This window comes from Haliaeetus leucocephalus, unplaced genomic scaffold (assembly GCF_000737465.1).
Source record: "Haliaeetus leucocephalus isolate CR32 unplaced genomic scaffold, Haliaeetus_leucocephalus-4.0 Scaffold712, whole genome shotgun sequence".
Taxonomy (NCBI): Eukaryota; Metazoa; Chordata; class Aves; order Accipitriformes; family Accipitridae; genus Haliaeetus; species Haliaeetus leucocephalus.
The window spans coordinates 2,567,948-2,585,463 of NW_010973148.1; the positions used below are offsets into that span (position 1 = coordinate 2,567,948).

The 17,516-nt window shown below is 40.9% G+C and overlaps 1 protein-coding gene across 2 annotated transcripts in view; it reads left to right on the forward strand.

Moving 5' to 3' along the window:
- The first annotated feature begins 2,661 nt into the window (after positions 1 to 2,661).
- Positions 2,662 to 17,516, forward strand: part of LOC104839863 (arylsulfatase H-like) — an 18,938-nt gene continuing 4,083 nt past the window's right edge. Inside the window, exons 1-9 of one of the 2 annotated variants that reach the window (XM_010580435.1) lie at positions 2,662 to 2,714; positions 3,620 to 3,760; positions 4,566 to 4,687; positions 5,608 to 5,730; positions 7,216 to 7,639; positions 8,655 to 8,791; positions 10,637 to 10,771; positions 13,787 to 13,949; positions 14,972 to 15,093. In XM_010580435.1, coding sequence (XP_010578737.1) covers positions 2,662 to 2,714; positions 3,620 to 3,760; positions 4,566 to 4,687; positions 5,608 to 5,730; positions 7,216 to 7,639; positions 8,655 to 8,791; positions 10,637 to 10,771; positions 13,787 to 13,949; positions 14,972 to 15,093 — 1,420 coding nt within the window. Of the gene's footprint in view, positions 2,731 to 3,619; positions 3,761 to 4,565; positions 4,688 to 5,607; positions 5,731 to 7,215; positions 7,640 to 8,654; positions 8,792 to 10,636; positions 10,772 to 13,786; positions 13,950 to 14,971; positions 15,094 to 17,516 lie in introns of both variants that reach the window. The other variant, XM_010580436.1, reaches the window with a different exon arrangement.

A 17,516-nucleotide genomic window follows, 5' to 3' on the forward strand; every position in this document is an offset into this window, starting at 1 on the left:
TTTTAAAACAAGTTTGATTTTTTTTTTTTTCCCCGCCCTTCAGTAAGGTTAGTGTTCCTAAAATGGCTTGCAGTAAATCAGGAAGCACTAATTTTAATCATGCTGCTGCCAGTGATATGAACACCCCAATATCTTTAATACTACCACTGCAACTCCCCGGTTCAAAATTCACAGCTTTCCTAAGGGGCTGTACAAAGTCTCTGTCTATGTACGAATGTGCCTGCTGGGACCAGCTGGCTGTGCTGCATGAACTGCAGGGGGAGAAAGCAGAAGGCTGCAGAGCTGTCGTACCAGCTTGGAAAGCTTATCAAGGCCCAAAGGAAATCAAGGTATTTCTTAGATGTCCAGATCTGTCTAGTTCCTTTGTTCCACTACAGCTCACAAGGGCTGTGATGATCCTCAGCTATTCAGCGTAGGCTGCAAATATTTTCATTGCAATAGTTTTGGCTTAATCATGTAACCCAAGCCCTTTAAACACAACGCTGCCTACCAGTTGCTGGGAAGGCAGAGCTCTGCCTCCATTGTTAAAGCAACCTACAGACATTCCCATTATAGGTAAAGACCAGAGCCGTTGCTAGTTCTTCCTTCTCGCCGGTTAATGCCTTCATGCACTTGCCTGATCACCACCTCAGCTCTGTCCTATGGGGCCATAGTTCATCGTGGCTTCGGGAGAACTGCTGTCAGGCTGTGATTCTGAGGCACCACTACCATACGAATAAAAGATTTGAGATCCTCGTAGTCCTTTGCTTCATATAAAAGCAGGCTGTATTACAAAGCATGATATTAGGCTTCTGCATGTGCATTTGCAGTGAGGTCTTGCTTCAAACAGCCAATGCTTTGGGTCAGAGGGATCTTGCTGCTTCCCCATTAATCCCTGACTCAGCCAGTGGGCAGGGAGGATGAGCTCTCAGTACTGCCTTTCAGGATCTTATCAATAGAGAGGGGAAGCGTCATCAACCCTACAGAAAATTCCACAACTAACAGAGATCAAGTTTTTGGGTTTGGTTTGGTTTTTTTTCCTTATTTCCCATATGATCTCAGCCATAGCCAAACAAGCACCTAGATGTTACTTGGAAAAATCATCAACAGACACCAGGTTCTGACTCTCTTTATGCTATTTTCCTGGTCAGAAGAACAGCATCTACAATTTTTTTAACCTGTGGCTCATCCTTTGAAATGCATAGGGCAGGATTATACTCTGCTCTGGCCAGTTTCATATCCCACAGACATTCAAGGTAACTGTAATGCTTATGTACCAAAAAAGGCAGAAAAAAATTCTCTCAGAAAATGCTATATTTTCACACTGGAGAACATGCTGATTTTGGAGAAAAAACCCCCCACAAGTCTTTCATCAGTCAAGATGGAACCTTTCAGTTCTCTGTGTTTAGAAGTGACTTTATATTTACAAACATGCTTTTAGTTGTTATAGAAAGTAAATATTCTTATTGGCTTCAATCTGTTCCTTAATAGAGCTGACATCTTTGTTCTTGTGCTGATTTGAAACAAAGAAGTGTGGAAAAGTAGGGATTTTGCATGGATGGGATATTTCAGATTTTTATCTCTTTTCACAGTGAAGGAATGAATGTCATCTCTAATTTACTTCAGGGTACACCACAAAGATGAGCGTGTATGCCAGTCCCCGATGGAGCTGGTTTGCCATGTACTTCTGCATGACTATTTACCTGATTCCAGTGCAACGTTTTCTGCAGATCCCTTAGCCTGTGGCCATTCATAAGGAAAAGGAGTGGATTTCCCAAGCCATTCTTTGTCCAAAGCGACTAGGTGTGCTCTCTCTTTCAGCAAGTATAGGAAATTGCTTCCACTCATAAAATTTGCCTTGCCAGAAAAAAAAAAATAATTAGAAACCGAAAGGTTATTTCTAGGTTTTTAAAGTCCAGGTTGACAACTAGACTTGGCAGGTAGAAAAACTGGCTTGTTAAATTTATAAATGGCATTAAGCTTTGGAGTCATTTAAGGAAATAATCATAATCATATTTATATTTCTGGACAGTTTTTAGTAACATTCAGACAGAAACACCTCCTCGAATGTACTAGATGGCATCCAAACCTAAGAACATTACAGTCCCTTCAGGACGGCTTTTCTTTGAGGTGTTTTTTGTAGTTTCAAAGCTCACAGTAAAGGTTAATTTCTTTTCCTGGACCTTCAAGATAATTTGAGGTTAAGTAAAAGTGAGATACTAGTTTTAATTATCATTACCTCAGTTGTAAAATAGTGAAACCCTTCCTATCAATGAACACCAACAGTTCTGTGCATGTATTGAGTAATTTGCGCCTTTAACACTTGTTTAAAGCCATGGGCATTTAGCCTTTTTCCAAACTTACTGGCGGCTGGGAACAGGCCAGATCTGGCAAAACTGGGTGCTGTGCGGCCTGACCTTCCCTATCCTCGGCAGTGGTCTTTCTGCCTTGCAGTGTCAGTTCAGCGGGGCTCTACACGCACGCGTTCGGGAAGGTAGGGACTGTCTAATCAAGCCCTCGTAGTTCAGCCCACCTCTTTTGTAGCCAGCGGTGGGCAGTGGCAATATGATTGCAGTAATGCAGGGCAGTTAATGACCAACCTCACAGACAAGATCACCAGAGATATTGGGCTCTGATTTTTTTTTTCTTTTTTTTTTTCCACCAGAATTTACGTGACCAACTATGTACCTGTTTCACACAAGGGAAAACCATGAAGTTTACCAGGGAAAACAATGGTAAGAAAAGATATTTGCTGAGGGTCTTTCCTGGCTGTTAAGTGTTGTGATTAAGAAAATGTAAACAGATCTCTCTCTTCCCCCCCCAACCTCATTGAGAATCGAAGAGCAGCTAATACAGGTTTACATCTATTGGTATTTCAAGGCCTTTTACCCTACTTTTATAGGACATGGAGGTTTAGGAGTATACGTAACATATAGTATAGTACGTTTACTATGCATTTATCATATTGCAGTGTCTATTAATGAACTAGCAGCCAGTAGATATGTTCTAGCATATGTATTTCACTTCAGGTGAACACCTGTAAGCTGCCTCTTGCAAACACCTTCAGCAACTAAGACGTGCTGAGATATTCTTAGGGTCTTCTAGGGTGATAACCAAGTTTAAGCCCATTGCTGCAACCTTCATTTTGCAGATGGTCCCACAGCTGAAGCAGCACTTTCCAGATGCTGTGTGTAGCACTGGGTACAATGGATGCAACAGTCAATCCATGGCCATCATGACCAGCATGCCTCCACACCAACCACCACCACGCTCCTGTCCCACTCGTTCCAGGAGCCTTTAACAGGAGTGTCCTACACCCCCGTACTAAGGGGTACCTCAGGAGACTTGCAAGCATCCAACCGCTCATTCTACTGCAAACATCTGCTGAGATCAGTGCAAACCTCAATAAAGGAATGCACACACAAAATTCCTGTGTGAATAAAAAAAAAAAAAAAATAATTAGTGGTTTTAGAAAACTCAAGAACTTTTGTAAATATTCTGGAGCTCCATCTGCTGGCAGTATTTGGTAGCTGTTTGCATCTATAAGGAGTCCTCATAAATCTTTAAGAATAATAGTTTAAAGTCTATTCTAAAGCTTAAAAATGTTTTTGTAATATTACCTCTTTACTTTTAATTTCAGGAGCTGCCTAAATATTTGGCTAATTTTATGCTTGTTTCCAAGAACCTGTGTATCAAATCCTTCAAAACCCAATTTTTTATTGATACTGGCTGATGATCTTGGTATTGGAGATATGGGTTGCTATGGCAATGATACAATAAGGTAAGAATGTATTCTACGAAATAAATTGTCCCTTCCTGGTGAACTTCAGTGGAAAAAACACTGATGACACTTAAACTAATCCATTAATAATGAATTTTCTAATATTATCTAGATACACTTCTTTTCAAACCATGTATAAAATAAATGTTCTACGGTAATTCAGACTGGAGTAATAATTATACAGGCATGCTTGAGCAACTTTCTTGGACTTCTAATGCAGTCAGAACTTTGTGAATGTGTCTGTGCGCTGTATTTGTCAGGCATGTGTATAATTTATAAATGTCCACAACTCCAGGGTTGAAATATGAAGGACTAATATCAGCTAACAATTCTAGTAGGTTTCTTATGAAATGACATCTTAGTCTATGTGATATATTTATCCCTAGTGCAGTTTATCAATCTGTATATAGATTGATTGATAGAATGATTGTGTATATATATGCTGTGTTTACTCAACTTATTATAGTCTTGGAAATTGTGCTGTACTGTATCTATTAATGGAACCTTTTTCACTATGCTGCATGAGCTTTTGATGTGGGATAGACCTGAAATACCTTTCCTTTTATTGTTCTTGGTCTTTTTTCTTTTTAGTTATTAATAAAAACACAGGTATCCATGGAAAATTCATTCCTAAGGAGTTAAGGTATCTCAAAAAATATATAACACAGAGCTTTCCTAGTTGAGTTGTAGATAAACAAAGATTTTTGTAAATTTGATAATGATATCCTAGATGAAACTAGGAGGATTGGGATACCATGAACTTCTGTGTAATACATTTTATCAGAGATGGGATTTTTGTCTTTAGGACCCCTAACATTGATGGCCTGGCAAAGGATGGAGTGAGACTTACTCAGCACATTGCTGCAGCTGCTGTCTGTACTCCAAGCAGAGCAGCTTTCCTGACTGGCAGATACCCCATCAGATCAGGTTGGGCCTCTCTCAATGGTTCACTGCAGTTTGTCTAGCCATTATTGCTATTAAAAATCCTCTTAAATCATTTTAAAGATTAGTTAATCTAAGGATTTGGGGTCTCAGTGAGATGGGCAAAAATAAAGGTGACTAGATTTAGTGACTGATTTCTATGGGAAAATCCCCACATAAAGCACATTTAATGTGGCTAAATGACAGCACAGAAATGGATGAAAATCCAAACAGCACAAAGCAGCCAGAGGTAGAAACATGAAGAAAATTGCATAAACACTTTATATTCAGTGGTATTAAGATCACATTAAGTGTAATATTTTTAATATCCTGGCAAACTTTTTCAAAGTGAAATATGTCAGACTGTGGAATAGTTCTCAACAATAATGTTGTTTAAAACATTTAAATCACACAGATTTACTTCAGCTGTGTAAATTAATGATAGAAAACTTCAGCCACTGCATACAGCAGTAATAACCAGTGTAGCTCCTCTGATGTCATTCTGACTTGCTAAAGAAGAAATGTAATCATGAACTGTACATTTCAGAAGTGTGTACCCCGACTCTGTAAGCCTTTTGTTCTACAAAAAAAAAAAAATCTTTCTCCCCGCCCTCCTTTTTTTTAACATTATATCGATAGAGCTTTGGTTGTAAGAGGTTGCCTGATGTCCAAACATCGGCATCTCAGTTCCATTTGTAGACACGCCAGCATAGCTGAGGCATTGGCATTGGACTAGCAGATGGCATGGGACTTGGAGGAGACATCCTTCTAGGGGTCAATCAGAATATCCCAGGGCATACTAAATGGCTTATAAAAAGGCACTAGGCTTAGGCAACTGAGTCCCATTCATTAGAAAGAACAATTTGAGAAGACTGAAAATCTGAAATCTGGCTTGGTTTATTTTAAAGACTGTCACTCCTCTCTAGGCATGGCATCCGGCACTCAACGGCAGGTTCTTTTTTGGAACGGGTGTTCTGGTGGGCTCCCACCAAATGAAACTACTTTCGCCAGAATACTGCAGCAGCAAGGTTATTCTACAGCACTTGTAGGTATGAGACATAGCAACTTGCTGCCTTTTCATTGCTTGTTATTCAAATAAGGCTGCTTCTGTAGGATCAGTTAAACTGGAGTTTCTTGTATGCGTAACTTTCAGAATCAGCAGGGTTTTTTAGAATGTCATCCACAAGCCCCAATGTCAGCATAGGGTATCTAATAAATCCAAAATGAGGATCTATAGAATACATAGGTGTACACTGCAAACAGAAGTAAATGCAAAGGAAAGAATCTTGTTTGCCCAGTAGAGGTTGTGTTAGGAAGAACCAACAGAGATATTCACTGATCCATTAGAACAGGAAAATGTTGTCTGCCAGCTGGTACCCAGACACCACAGTGGTCTTGATTACATCTGGTGGCTAGATTTTCTGTTATTTATGCAGCCTGCTTATTATCACAGTTAAGATCCTAAAAGTGCCTTCATTTTCTGCAAAAGCAACTCTGCAAAAAAGCTGAGATAGTCCCACTGACTTCAGTGGGTTTTGAATCAGAATACATGTTCAAGAAAATCCTACTAACTCTGCTAATTTTGCCTGAACAGCAATTAAAGGATGTGTCTTTCAAGTACCCCCCATTTTTAAACTCTTTTGATGTAGTCAAAGGTTTCGTGTGCTTAATTGTAATTACTGTGATTTTCACACCTCTGCTTAGCTGTGGCACACTGAAGTGTCATTTAGTTCCTAAATTGAAGTGAGTCTTGGTGATGTACCGACTGCACACAAGCCTGTGTAAGGGGATGAACTTTCCCCAGCTCACTGCAGTCTGGTATGGCTTATACTGTAAACTACATTCATATACATGAGCACAGAACTGGTTAGCAGTTCTCAAAAGTTAACTTGTCTAGCTAATGGCCCCTAAGCCCATGGCTATAGACTGTCTGTCCTTCGATGTCAGGATAATTACACTGCTCTGTAATATGACTTCATTAAGGTTATCAGTATATGACATACTCTGATATGTCCAATTGTACTTGATAATTGCAATGGCCTATTTTTGCTACTCATTTTAGGATTAATATAGACACACAGAGCCAGTATGTACACCTTCTTCCCAAAATTTGTTCTTGGACTGTGAAGGTCCGATAGAACTTGTGTGTAAATTAGTTCATAGTTTTGCATTTGGCTGTTTCTTTTGGCACAAGGGTTTTTCCAGTTTCTCCCCATCAGGCTACCTATTAATGAATGGCTACCTTATATGAAGAATAATAAGCACCAACTATTGCAACCCTATTTGTTCTTATTCAGCGAGGCATCCGAGTTGGACCATTGTCCTACGTGGAATTTTAACAGATAGGTGAGGAAAACCAGCTGTTTAAGGCAGATAAAGTGCCAATGCATGATCACTCCCTGATAGTCTGTCCCCATTCCACACCAGCTCCTCCCTTGGCTGCACCTTAACTGAGGAGTGCAGCCAACCTATTAGAAATACAGGCACCAAAGACTAACAATGTTGGATTTAAGATCTTTGTTTTATGTTTCCAGGGAAGTGGCATATGGGTGTGAACTGCAAATCCCGCCATGATCACTGCCACCATCCTTTAAATCATGGCTTTGATTATTTTTACGGCATGCCTTTTACCCTTTTGAATGAGTGTCAAGGCACAGATGACCCTGAACTGGCCAAGTCTTTGCAAGATACTTATTGGCTCTACACACAGGTGATCATCCTTGCTGTGCTTACTCTTTTGATTGGAAAACTTACCAATTTATTCTCAGTAAAATGGAAAATACTCATATGTCTGGCTATCTGTGGTCTCCTGTATTTCATCTCCTGGTTCTCCAGCTATGGCTTCACCAAGTACTGGAACTGTATCCTGATGAGAAACCATGGTATCACTGAACAACCAATGAATCTAGAAAAAACTACTTCTAATATGCTGAAGGAGGCAGTTTCATTCATTGAAAGGTAACCAACAAAAAATTTATTGCATTTCAAGGATTTTAAAAAATAATGTGATTACTGTGTCAGAGACCACTGGGTTAGGCAGCTGGCATGCTGAACTGCCTGTCCTGATGCTGGCCAGCAAATTGTTCTTTTCTGGCATCCCCCTACCTGTCAGCATCCAACTGCTGTCCTTTGTCTTCTACAAAACTTGTCAGCTCATCAGGTAAAGGATGATGATTTTTTTTGTGTGTGTTTATGTTATGTTAACCTGATGCAAAGGGGTCCTGGCCAAGGACTGGGCCTTCTGCCAGTAGGAACAGAAAAATTGTCTTAGCCTGATGAATGGACTGTCATAAGAAGTGTCATATGGAGTTAATATTTTGCAAACAGGGTGATAGTGAGTTTTGTTTTGTTCTCCAAGGGTGTCCTTCATTTAAAATACTATCAGTAGCCTCAACTGGCATTGAACAAGCCACTAAGTCTTTAAAAGTATTCATGTGTTAAGTCTGGGCATATCCCTGAATAAGATTATACTATTCTTGTCAGGGTTTTTTTAAGGGAAATTGGGGGTAAGATAGATACCTTCTGTAAAACTTTGAGCATAGGACATCCTGCCTGGCCTGTGGCTGCAGTGTCATATTTGCCTCTTCCATGAGGATGTCTCAGATGTTCAGTGACATCCATGTTAATTTTAAGCAAGCGAGTCCTATTCTCCTTGCCTCTGAGAGTGTGTCAGTATTTTGGCCGTGAACTTTCTTAGTTATTTATTTGATTTTCTACACATGTCTAGTTTGGATCCAGAAAAAGAAAGGGCCCATTACTATTTTGGTCTTAATACAGAACCAAAATCTTTGAGGGGGTGTTTTAATCCTCTCTGTCTCCCAAAACCTCAAAAATGCAAAGATGTCAAAATCAAGAATTTTTGGTTTAGACCACAATAATAACTTTTATGGAGATAGTCACTACAACACCACTGTTCTATTTCAGGTTGACTGACAGTTTACAGAGAGATAACTATTGTTTTCTTTTATTTCAGAAACAAGCATAGGCCATTTCTTCTCTTTGTTTCCCTTTTACATGTTCACACCCCTCTCATTACCACAGAGAAGTTTCGGGGAAGAAGCAGACATGGCCTGTATGGAGATAATGTAGAGGAAATGGACTGGATGGTGGGTAAGTGGTGGTCTTGAAGAAAATCCATCATTTATTTGAATGTAGAGAAGGAATTAAAGGGGTGGTCACAGAACTCCCTTTTTGCATATGTAAAAAATGAACTTGCCTTGGATATGCAGTTAGCTCCAGAGATTGCCATACCATTACTGCACCTCTTTTTTTTTTTTTTTTTTTTTTTTTTTAAAATGAAAGCTCTAACCTTTCTTGTAAGGATTTGTTCTTTTTCTTTTTTAATCACCACACTTCTGTGCTGCAGTGTTAAATGCAGTCAAATAATCAAATGTGTGCTTGATCATGTTGTCAATCAAAATGTATAACATTTCTCCAGCTCTGTCTAGTCTCAGAAGATATAAGTGGTGCTGCTGCTGAATATTACGTTATATGCTGGTTGTTTTATGTACTTGCTCATTTTTGTCAAATAATAATCCTTGGAGCAGAAACCAGAACTTCTTCCTAGCGCAAAGGCCAAGTTTAAAAGTTATGGAGTTTCACTTAATAAATTGTGTGAAGTCACCACATCATGAAGACTCACTTAGGTCTAAATCTAGGTTCCAAGCGCCAGTTAGGTCTTTAAACCTAAGCCTTACTTAGTTGCTCCTTTCTGCTTCAATGGGAGGGAGGGAGATAGCTACTGTTTGTATTTAGTCAAAAGTGAAGACCCTACTGACAAAGTATTCACCTCCTGCCCAGGCCAATATTCAATCCCTGAACCTTTTCTTCTTCCAGTAACCATGTTTACAAAATTGTATTCTGAGAGGAGCCTGATTGCTTTTGATGGGCAGGCTGAGAACTCCTGCAAGATCCAGTTGAACCAGAGGACTCTGCCATGCTCCTCTTCCAAACTTTTGGTACCAGTCACCTTCAGGCACAGGCTGCTATCCAGCTGTGCTCATGTAGAAGTCCGATAGTGTAAGGAACATGCCGTGTATAGGCCAAACAGGATGGCAGCTAGTAAGGACAGAAGTCTCCAGGGTTGGACATCTAACTAAGAGATTCGGGGTCTAATTCAGAACCAATAAGCCTAGACTCAATCTAAACTCTTTTGGGGGGAAGGTGTCTATTTTTGGTTAAGGTCAATAAGTACTTTGACCAAGGAGACAGAGGAAGTCTGTAAAGGAGAAGAGATTGAGCAGAAGAGCTAATCACTGGCTTATACTTTTTCCTTGTGTACTTCAGCTTTTGCTGCTGCTTCTGTAGCTATGGAAGCTGGTTTTGGTGAATACATTTGATGCATCAGGTAATGAGGACAAGCAATCAAAGATAAATCACATTCTGTATAAATATTTGATGCTATCAGTACTGAAAACATTCCTTATGAAGTTAGGTTTGAATTACAGTCTGTGAAGCTTTTAGCACTGTCATCAGGAGATTTTGGTTGATAGTATGCAGCCTGATCTCGGAGTCCTTGTTCAGTTCCTGGTGAGACACAGCAGTTTTCTATGATTAGGAATCTAGGCAGCATGATTATTTAAGCTTTTCAAGATGTCTGAGGCTACACAATGGAGACAATCCTTGACTCAGAAAATTTACAGCAAAAAGCTGACTGTATTCTGAGTAGCTTGAATAAAAGAATCGTTCATTTAAATTATTTTCCAGTTGGTTTTATTTTTTTATTTTCCTTTTTTATAGACACTACAAACAAATTTTGGACACATTCAGCAGCTTTATGTTGGGCTTTTATTATTTCTGTAATGCAGGAGTACTCTTTGCATTGCTTGTGGTAGCTCATAACAGAACTCATTCAGGTAAATGGAAAGATTCAGTCTTCACTGAATTTTGAGTCAAGACCTAAAAAAATCTGACTGCATCTCCGGACATAATTATGATTTTTTGCTTTGTTTATAGGCAGGCTTCTGGATGTTATTGACAAAGAAGGCTTGAAAAATAACACATTCATTTATTTTGCATCTGATCATGGAGGATCCTTAGAGGCTCACAGAGGAAATGCTCAGTTGGGTGGATGGAATGGGATCTATAAAGGTAAAATTTTGGTAGCGTCTACATGCATAAGACTTCCTCTTAAAAAGAAAATGATAGAGTAAAATACATCCAGATAGACTATATTTACTAAGATATATGCTGGGATGATAATCCTGGATTGTAGGGCTGGAGCAAATTCAGGGCATCAGCTATTCATCTTTCAGCCCCCAGACAGGATCACTTTCACCAAAGCTACCCCTGACAGCTTTATTGTCTAACCTATCCTTAAAGACCTCTAATGATTCCACAGATAATCCAGTTTTGATTGTCTGTCCTACTGGAGAATTTTTCCTGGTACTTACCTTTGATTTCCTTGCTGCAGTTTAAGCAACAGATCTTGCCCTGTTCACCAATCTACAGAGAAGATATTCTTCCTTTCCTCCTTGCAACAGCCTGTTGTTGCAAGGTCATTATGTGTTTCAATGCTATTATGTTCCCCCTCGTTCTTCCTTTCTTTAGACTCCAGAATGGTTGTACCTCCTTCTAGTTCCATGTTGTCTTTAAATATCATAAGCGTACTATCTACTCCATAACTCAAAGCACTGCTTGGAATTGTTGTAGTTTCATAGAATATCTGAAGTGGGAAGGGGCCCATAAGGATCATTGAGTCCAACTCCCTGCTTCTCACAGGACTACCTAAAACTAAACCATATGACTAAAAGCATCATCCAGATGTTCCTTGAACTCTGACAGGCTTGGTGCTGTGACCACTTCCCTGGTGAACATGTTCCAGTGACCGACCACCCTCTCAGTGAAGAACCTTTTCCTAATGTCCAATCTGAACTTCCCCTGACGCAGACCCAGAACACACTGCTTGGAGTCTCACTTGAAACAGCCTTCTGTTTTTCACGGTAGACCATTATCTATGTCAACACTGGCAGATATCATGATGACTATTTTCTTGATATAGTTTTCCAGTTTGTCATCTATCATATAGAATGAGAGTCTAGAAACATCTATGACTGGCTTGCAACACAGTGTCAAAAGGTCTATGGAAATGAAGATCTATCATATCTCTTGTATGTGCTCCCTCCAGACTGCCAAGCCCCAAAAAGCCACGGTGGCAGCTTGGCACTTACTGTATAATGAAGCCGGAAAACTGCTCCTGTCACTTATTTCCCTACGGAAGAAGATTCAGGTGCCTTGACCTCGCTCAGCATCAAAATGCACATTGTAGTAGTAAGTTACTTGATGAGCCACACAAGCTATGTTTGATACAGCTTGGATCTCATCCAGGAATAATCCTAAATGCTAAATTAGCTTTCAGTTATGGATATGAAGTTTTCATACCAGTAACAGATGCAAAAAGGCCAACAGGCTCACTTGAATAGCTCAGAACCTAACTCAAGGAATTCAATTCTATTAGCCTAACACAAGTATATTAGTAACAGGAGAGTCCAGAGAGGAAACCTGGATGTCACTAGGCAGAGATTTCAGTATGAGAGGGCAATGATGAAATCATGCCTACTTAGAGAGGACACAAGAGGAGATAGAATTTCAATTTAGATATTAATAACAGAAAGGCATTCCCATATATGTCCACATACAGAACAGGGGGCATCCCACTGAAACTAACTAGCAACGACTCAAAAAAGATTAAAAAATTCAGTTTAATTCCTAAGTATCTGTAGAACTCGCTGCTGCTGCTAACAGGATATTATAAACAAGAAGATAAGATAAGCCACGCATATGAATAATGAGAACAGCCACTAGTGCATAACAAAGCATGAGATACTGTTATCTTACATAGCACAAAGATTATTGCACAAGCAGCTGGACTTGCCCTGTTTATAATCCATCACACCACCCTGGCAGCCTTTAAAACTAAGCTCTGGGAACCTTGCCTCTCAGCTGTAACTATGAGAACATCTCCTCCATAGCAAAGTCCAGTGTTACTTAGCAAAGCCAACGGCTAGTATAAACCACTGTTCAACTGCTCATTTATTAGCTGAGCTAATAAACTAGCTTCAAGTTTTGTTTGCCAATTTGCCTACAATGCTTTCCAGCAATGACTCCTTGATAGGAGGAATAACAGAGCAAAGGTCATGTAGGTACCTGAGCTTCAACATTCTGCAATTTTTGTTTTCCAACTGGACCCTCAACTTGGAGTTCTGGCTTTAAAACACTTTATTTCATCAATATCCTTGACATCTATAATTCATATCTGTAATTAGTTAATGGTTCTCGCTTTGAAATACTATTCAAAACAATTAATATTTTGACTTGCAAGAGAGCCAATACATGGAGCACAGAATTTAGAAGATGACTAAGGAATGCAAGAGAAACCAAGTTAAGAAAGACTCTTCAGATTACCTCAAGACAACTTCAACAGAAATGTAGGTGGAAAGTCTTCATCACTGTGGCATATTCAGAGCACTCCCCTATTTACTGCATGGGTTCTGCACCCTTCCATTGCGGACCACCTCAGTGGTTCCCTGGGACTGTAAACTCCTGGAGGGTGATCAAACATTATCCTAATTCCCCTCACTGCTCTCCAGGACTGCAAATCATTTCATAATGTTCCTGCTGCCTCTGATTGTGAACTGTCTGACAACCAAGCTGGCCCTGTGTTAATCCCCCTTCCTCAGACATCAAGTGGGGCTGCAATGTATATTCCACTGACACCAAGTTAGGTTTTGCTTTTTATTAATAGACTTTTTTCTTGGGCTTGTTATTAGGGAATGTGGAGATTATTCTCAGATATGACATTCAATTAACATTATGGGTTAGAATGTCAGAGGGTGGAATTGTTTCTCTTCTGCCAAAAATGCTGCTTAGTAGTGGGTTGCTATATGTGCCACCCAAGAAAGCAGTGTAAAATAAAGAGGTTAATAATACTTATTTTTGAAAGTAGAATTTGCACTGGAGTCATTCTACTGTTCTCCAGGATTTAATGTGTTTTCATTAAAGTTGTTTGAATATTCTAAAAGTTTTAAAACCTTTTATTATATATCCATGATAAACATCTAATATCTTTCATTCTTTTATCTTTTTTGGTACTCTCTCCTCCAACAGGTGGAAAAGGAATGGGAGGCTGGGAAGGAGGGATCCGTGTCCCAGGAATAGTTAGATGGCCAGGAATGTTGCCTGCAGGGACAGTTATCAATGAAATGACAAGCCTTATGGATGTTTTCCCAACAGTGGTTCACCTAGCTGGAGGGGCAGTGCCTCAGGACAGGTACAAAGGTGGCTTCATAAACCATATTTGCTCCTCTTTCTTGATTTGGACAGAAGCTGACTATATATGTCATGCATCCTAACAGCCACAGGTTAAATTCTGGTTTTCTTAACCAGGTAATTCTCTAACTTTCTTTCTGTGTAGCTTTCCCCATCTTGTCTGCTTATATGGAAAAGGCAAAGGAAAACAGTATGCTTTATCAAGGGTTGTTTAGCTAATTCAGTTTTCTAATCACTAAAAGGCATTCCGGTTGATGTGGGACACTGGGATGACTGTAAAAAAAACAAACCAAACCAAAAACCACAAACAAAACCCCCTCTTTTAATCTTACTCTTTATGAAAAATGCACAGATCACAAAGCAGATTGGTCCTGTTGGAATGCTTGGACAGGCCCTTTCCAAGACTAGGAAGCCAGGTTCTTCATGAGTAGGGAAGGTGGAGCAAACAGCACATGGCCTGCATTTGGCTGCCAGTACCTGAGAAGTTGCTTCCTCAATAGTAAACTATTTGTAGCATCTACATTAGACTCCTCTAAAGAACACAAGAAAGCGTGGGTGGCTCAGCCATTTGGGCAAAAAGCATAAAAGTACTGGAGGTGTGTAACTAAACCATTAGTCAATGCAGTAAGCGGCATATTTTTGTTTTGTTTTTACAAAGCCTCAAGCTCACAGAGCTATCAGTGACTTTGGTGACATCCATTTTGGGGAGCAAAATTAAAAGCTGTGAACCATGCCTTCACTATGGTTATCACTCCCAGGAAAATTATAGTAATGGTAATTTATCTCCCCAGGCAGGATGTGTGAACTAGCTGTAATTGCAAAAACTGCTAGTAACTGCTAATCATTGGTCTCCACCCATCCACACAATGAAAAATGTCAGGGCTCAATAGCTCAACAGTAGCTTGGTTTAGAAATGACACTTGAAATCTTTAATGCTGCATACGTGGAGAGCGAGTACTGCTCGCACTCCAGCTGCAGACTGAAATTTTTAAGCAGTCTGGTGACTCCGGTCCTCTCCATCAGGGTAATCGACGGGCGCACCTTGCTGCCTTTGCTGCAGGGGAGAGTTCAGCACTCCGGGCATGAGTTCATGTTTCACTACTGCGGTGTGTTTCTGCATGCAGTGCGGTGGCACCAAAAGGACAGTGAGTATAACCATCCCCCCTCCTGCAGATCAGATGATGTAATGACCTCTAGCTTCCAAGAGAGTATCACGTAAAAACATACGTATGTGTATCCGGAGTAAGTCTATTGTCTCAAACTCTCGGTTCTTCTGTAAGGTGCAGAAAGCCTTCGTTGTCAGCTGTCCTGCCTTGCCTTGAGATGAAGGGGTTTGCTTCCTGGGTAGCATAGCTTCAAGAAATTTCCCTGTCACTGCAGCATTTCTATTGCTTTTGCTGCAAAAGCATTCAGGATCAGCTTTAGTGCAAGATTGAAGAAAAGGAATTGCACACACAAGGTCTTTATCTTAAGCAGTAGTTCGTTTGTCTTCAATAGCCCTCTCATTTGTTTCTGTTTTTTAGCTGTGGCATTAGACAAGCTGACTGCAGCTGTAATGCTTTCCTGAGCTTTCAACAGGCACCCAATCTTTGCTGATGTCACCCTCCATTACAGTGTAAAAGAGAAACAGGCCAGTGACTGGTAGTTGTGTCCTTATTCCTGCTTGGACTTGGAATGGAGGATGGCATTTGTGTAACCAAACACAGGTGCCTGGGTCTGAGCTTGGTTTACAGTCACCAAAGAGATGCAGATGTTTACAGGGTGTGACTCACCACCTTCTGATTAGCACGTCTGGTCTAGATCAGTCATGCCTGTTTCTCTCCACTGACTAAAAAAGGAGCTGAGACCATATCAGATATAAAAATCACCCTTATATTAACTTGAAGTTAGTTGAGATGAACTGCAACTTCTGTGACTGGATTATGTGATGGTAAGTTGATGAATTCATGGGGATACTGTACTTGGGTTTTTTCGTTCTGCACGTGTGGAGAAATGCAGGAGCTGATGGAGTAGGCCATGCCTACTCATCTTCCCATCCTTCAGAAACTTGAATGACCACCTCTAATTTTTGTTTTGCTTTCCCTATCTGTGAAGTGAGAGAATTACAGAGTTCTTGAGACCTCAATTAGATAACAGTTACAAATGCTAGGGCATTCCACCATCAGCAGCTGTTCACACTCAGCTGGTACACTGACAAGGAGCTGGCTCTTCAAAGAGCACTTTGAGTGCTGACCATGGGGTGAGAGAACATTAGGCAGCCCAGCAGGAAATCCTTCTTACGCCACAGTGTTAACTGGGTGATCTTTCTTGTGCCTGTTTTTATTTCCTTTCTGATACAATGACAGTATCAAGTACAGATAGTATCAAGCCAAGAATCTACTTGCTCAGTGAACACTTGAAGACTACAAAACTTACCTGTGCTTGCAAATATTTCAAAATTGACTTCTCTGTTCCCCTAGATACACACAGAGAGGAAAGAATCAGGATAACGGCTGAGAACTTTGCTGTCTGTCTTGTTTGCAATGAATAAATACATACCACTGTTGCAACACCAAACTCTTAGTCATGCTGCCAGTTTAACCTTGAGATCAGGGCCCTTGTTGTCACGGCACGTTCAACAGAAGCAGGGCTCCTGCGCAGAAAGTCACTGCGCTCGGCTGACAGGAACCATGGAGGAAAGAGACTAAGGACTAAATGTGAGGAGATGATGCCAGGTGCTGTGGTGGTATTCTTAGGTTCTTGATCCCTATAGATAAATCTGGGTACTTCATTCAAGGAAAAACAAGTAAGCTATACAAGCCATACAGTACTTGAGGAGCTAATGCCTTCAGGGTGAGATCCAGATCACCCTGTGCAGTGCTCAAAGAGCTATATTGTAGAAAATGCTAAAGTACAAGGGTGTTTCATAAATCCAGCTCTTCCATGGAGTGGAGCACCTTCAAGTCCCCTAGGGAAGGTTTTGTTTTGTTTGGTTTTTTTTCTCTTGGGACTCCTCATTCTCTCTATCCTCTGGAGCAAAGATGCTGGTAACATTTTGTCCAAGAAATGGTGCTTGGCCCTGGTGTGAGCAGGCGGGCCTGGTCTCGGCAGCTCGGGGCCCTTGCTGCTTCCCCCTGGCTGGGGAGTTGGATGCCCTGATACCACCGCGGCTACGGAACGAGCTGATCCCAGGGTGGAAGCCACACTTGAAGCACGTGCTCCACGCCAACATGTTGGCTGTCTCAACTAATTATTTAATTCCTTTCTCCGTTTGGGCACAACCAAAACGTATCATCTCCGAGTGACATGTAAACCACCACTCTGCATCTTTGCTCTTCCTGGGCCCGTTGTCCCTCACGATTAGTTGAGCCCACCCCATGGCTTCACCCTTTCAGCACTCGGTTTTAGTTAGTTTTGGGTTATCTTCTCCCGCTGTTGCTGCCGCAGCGCCTCTTTTACTATGCCCATTAACGTCATCAAAACACGGAGGCGAACACTGGAGGGCTGCCCGGCGCGGCCCTGCCCTGGTGAGCGCCCGCTGCCGGCGGTGGGCCCCGCGGAGAAGCCCACCACGGCCGCCGGGCCGGGC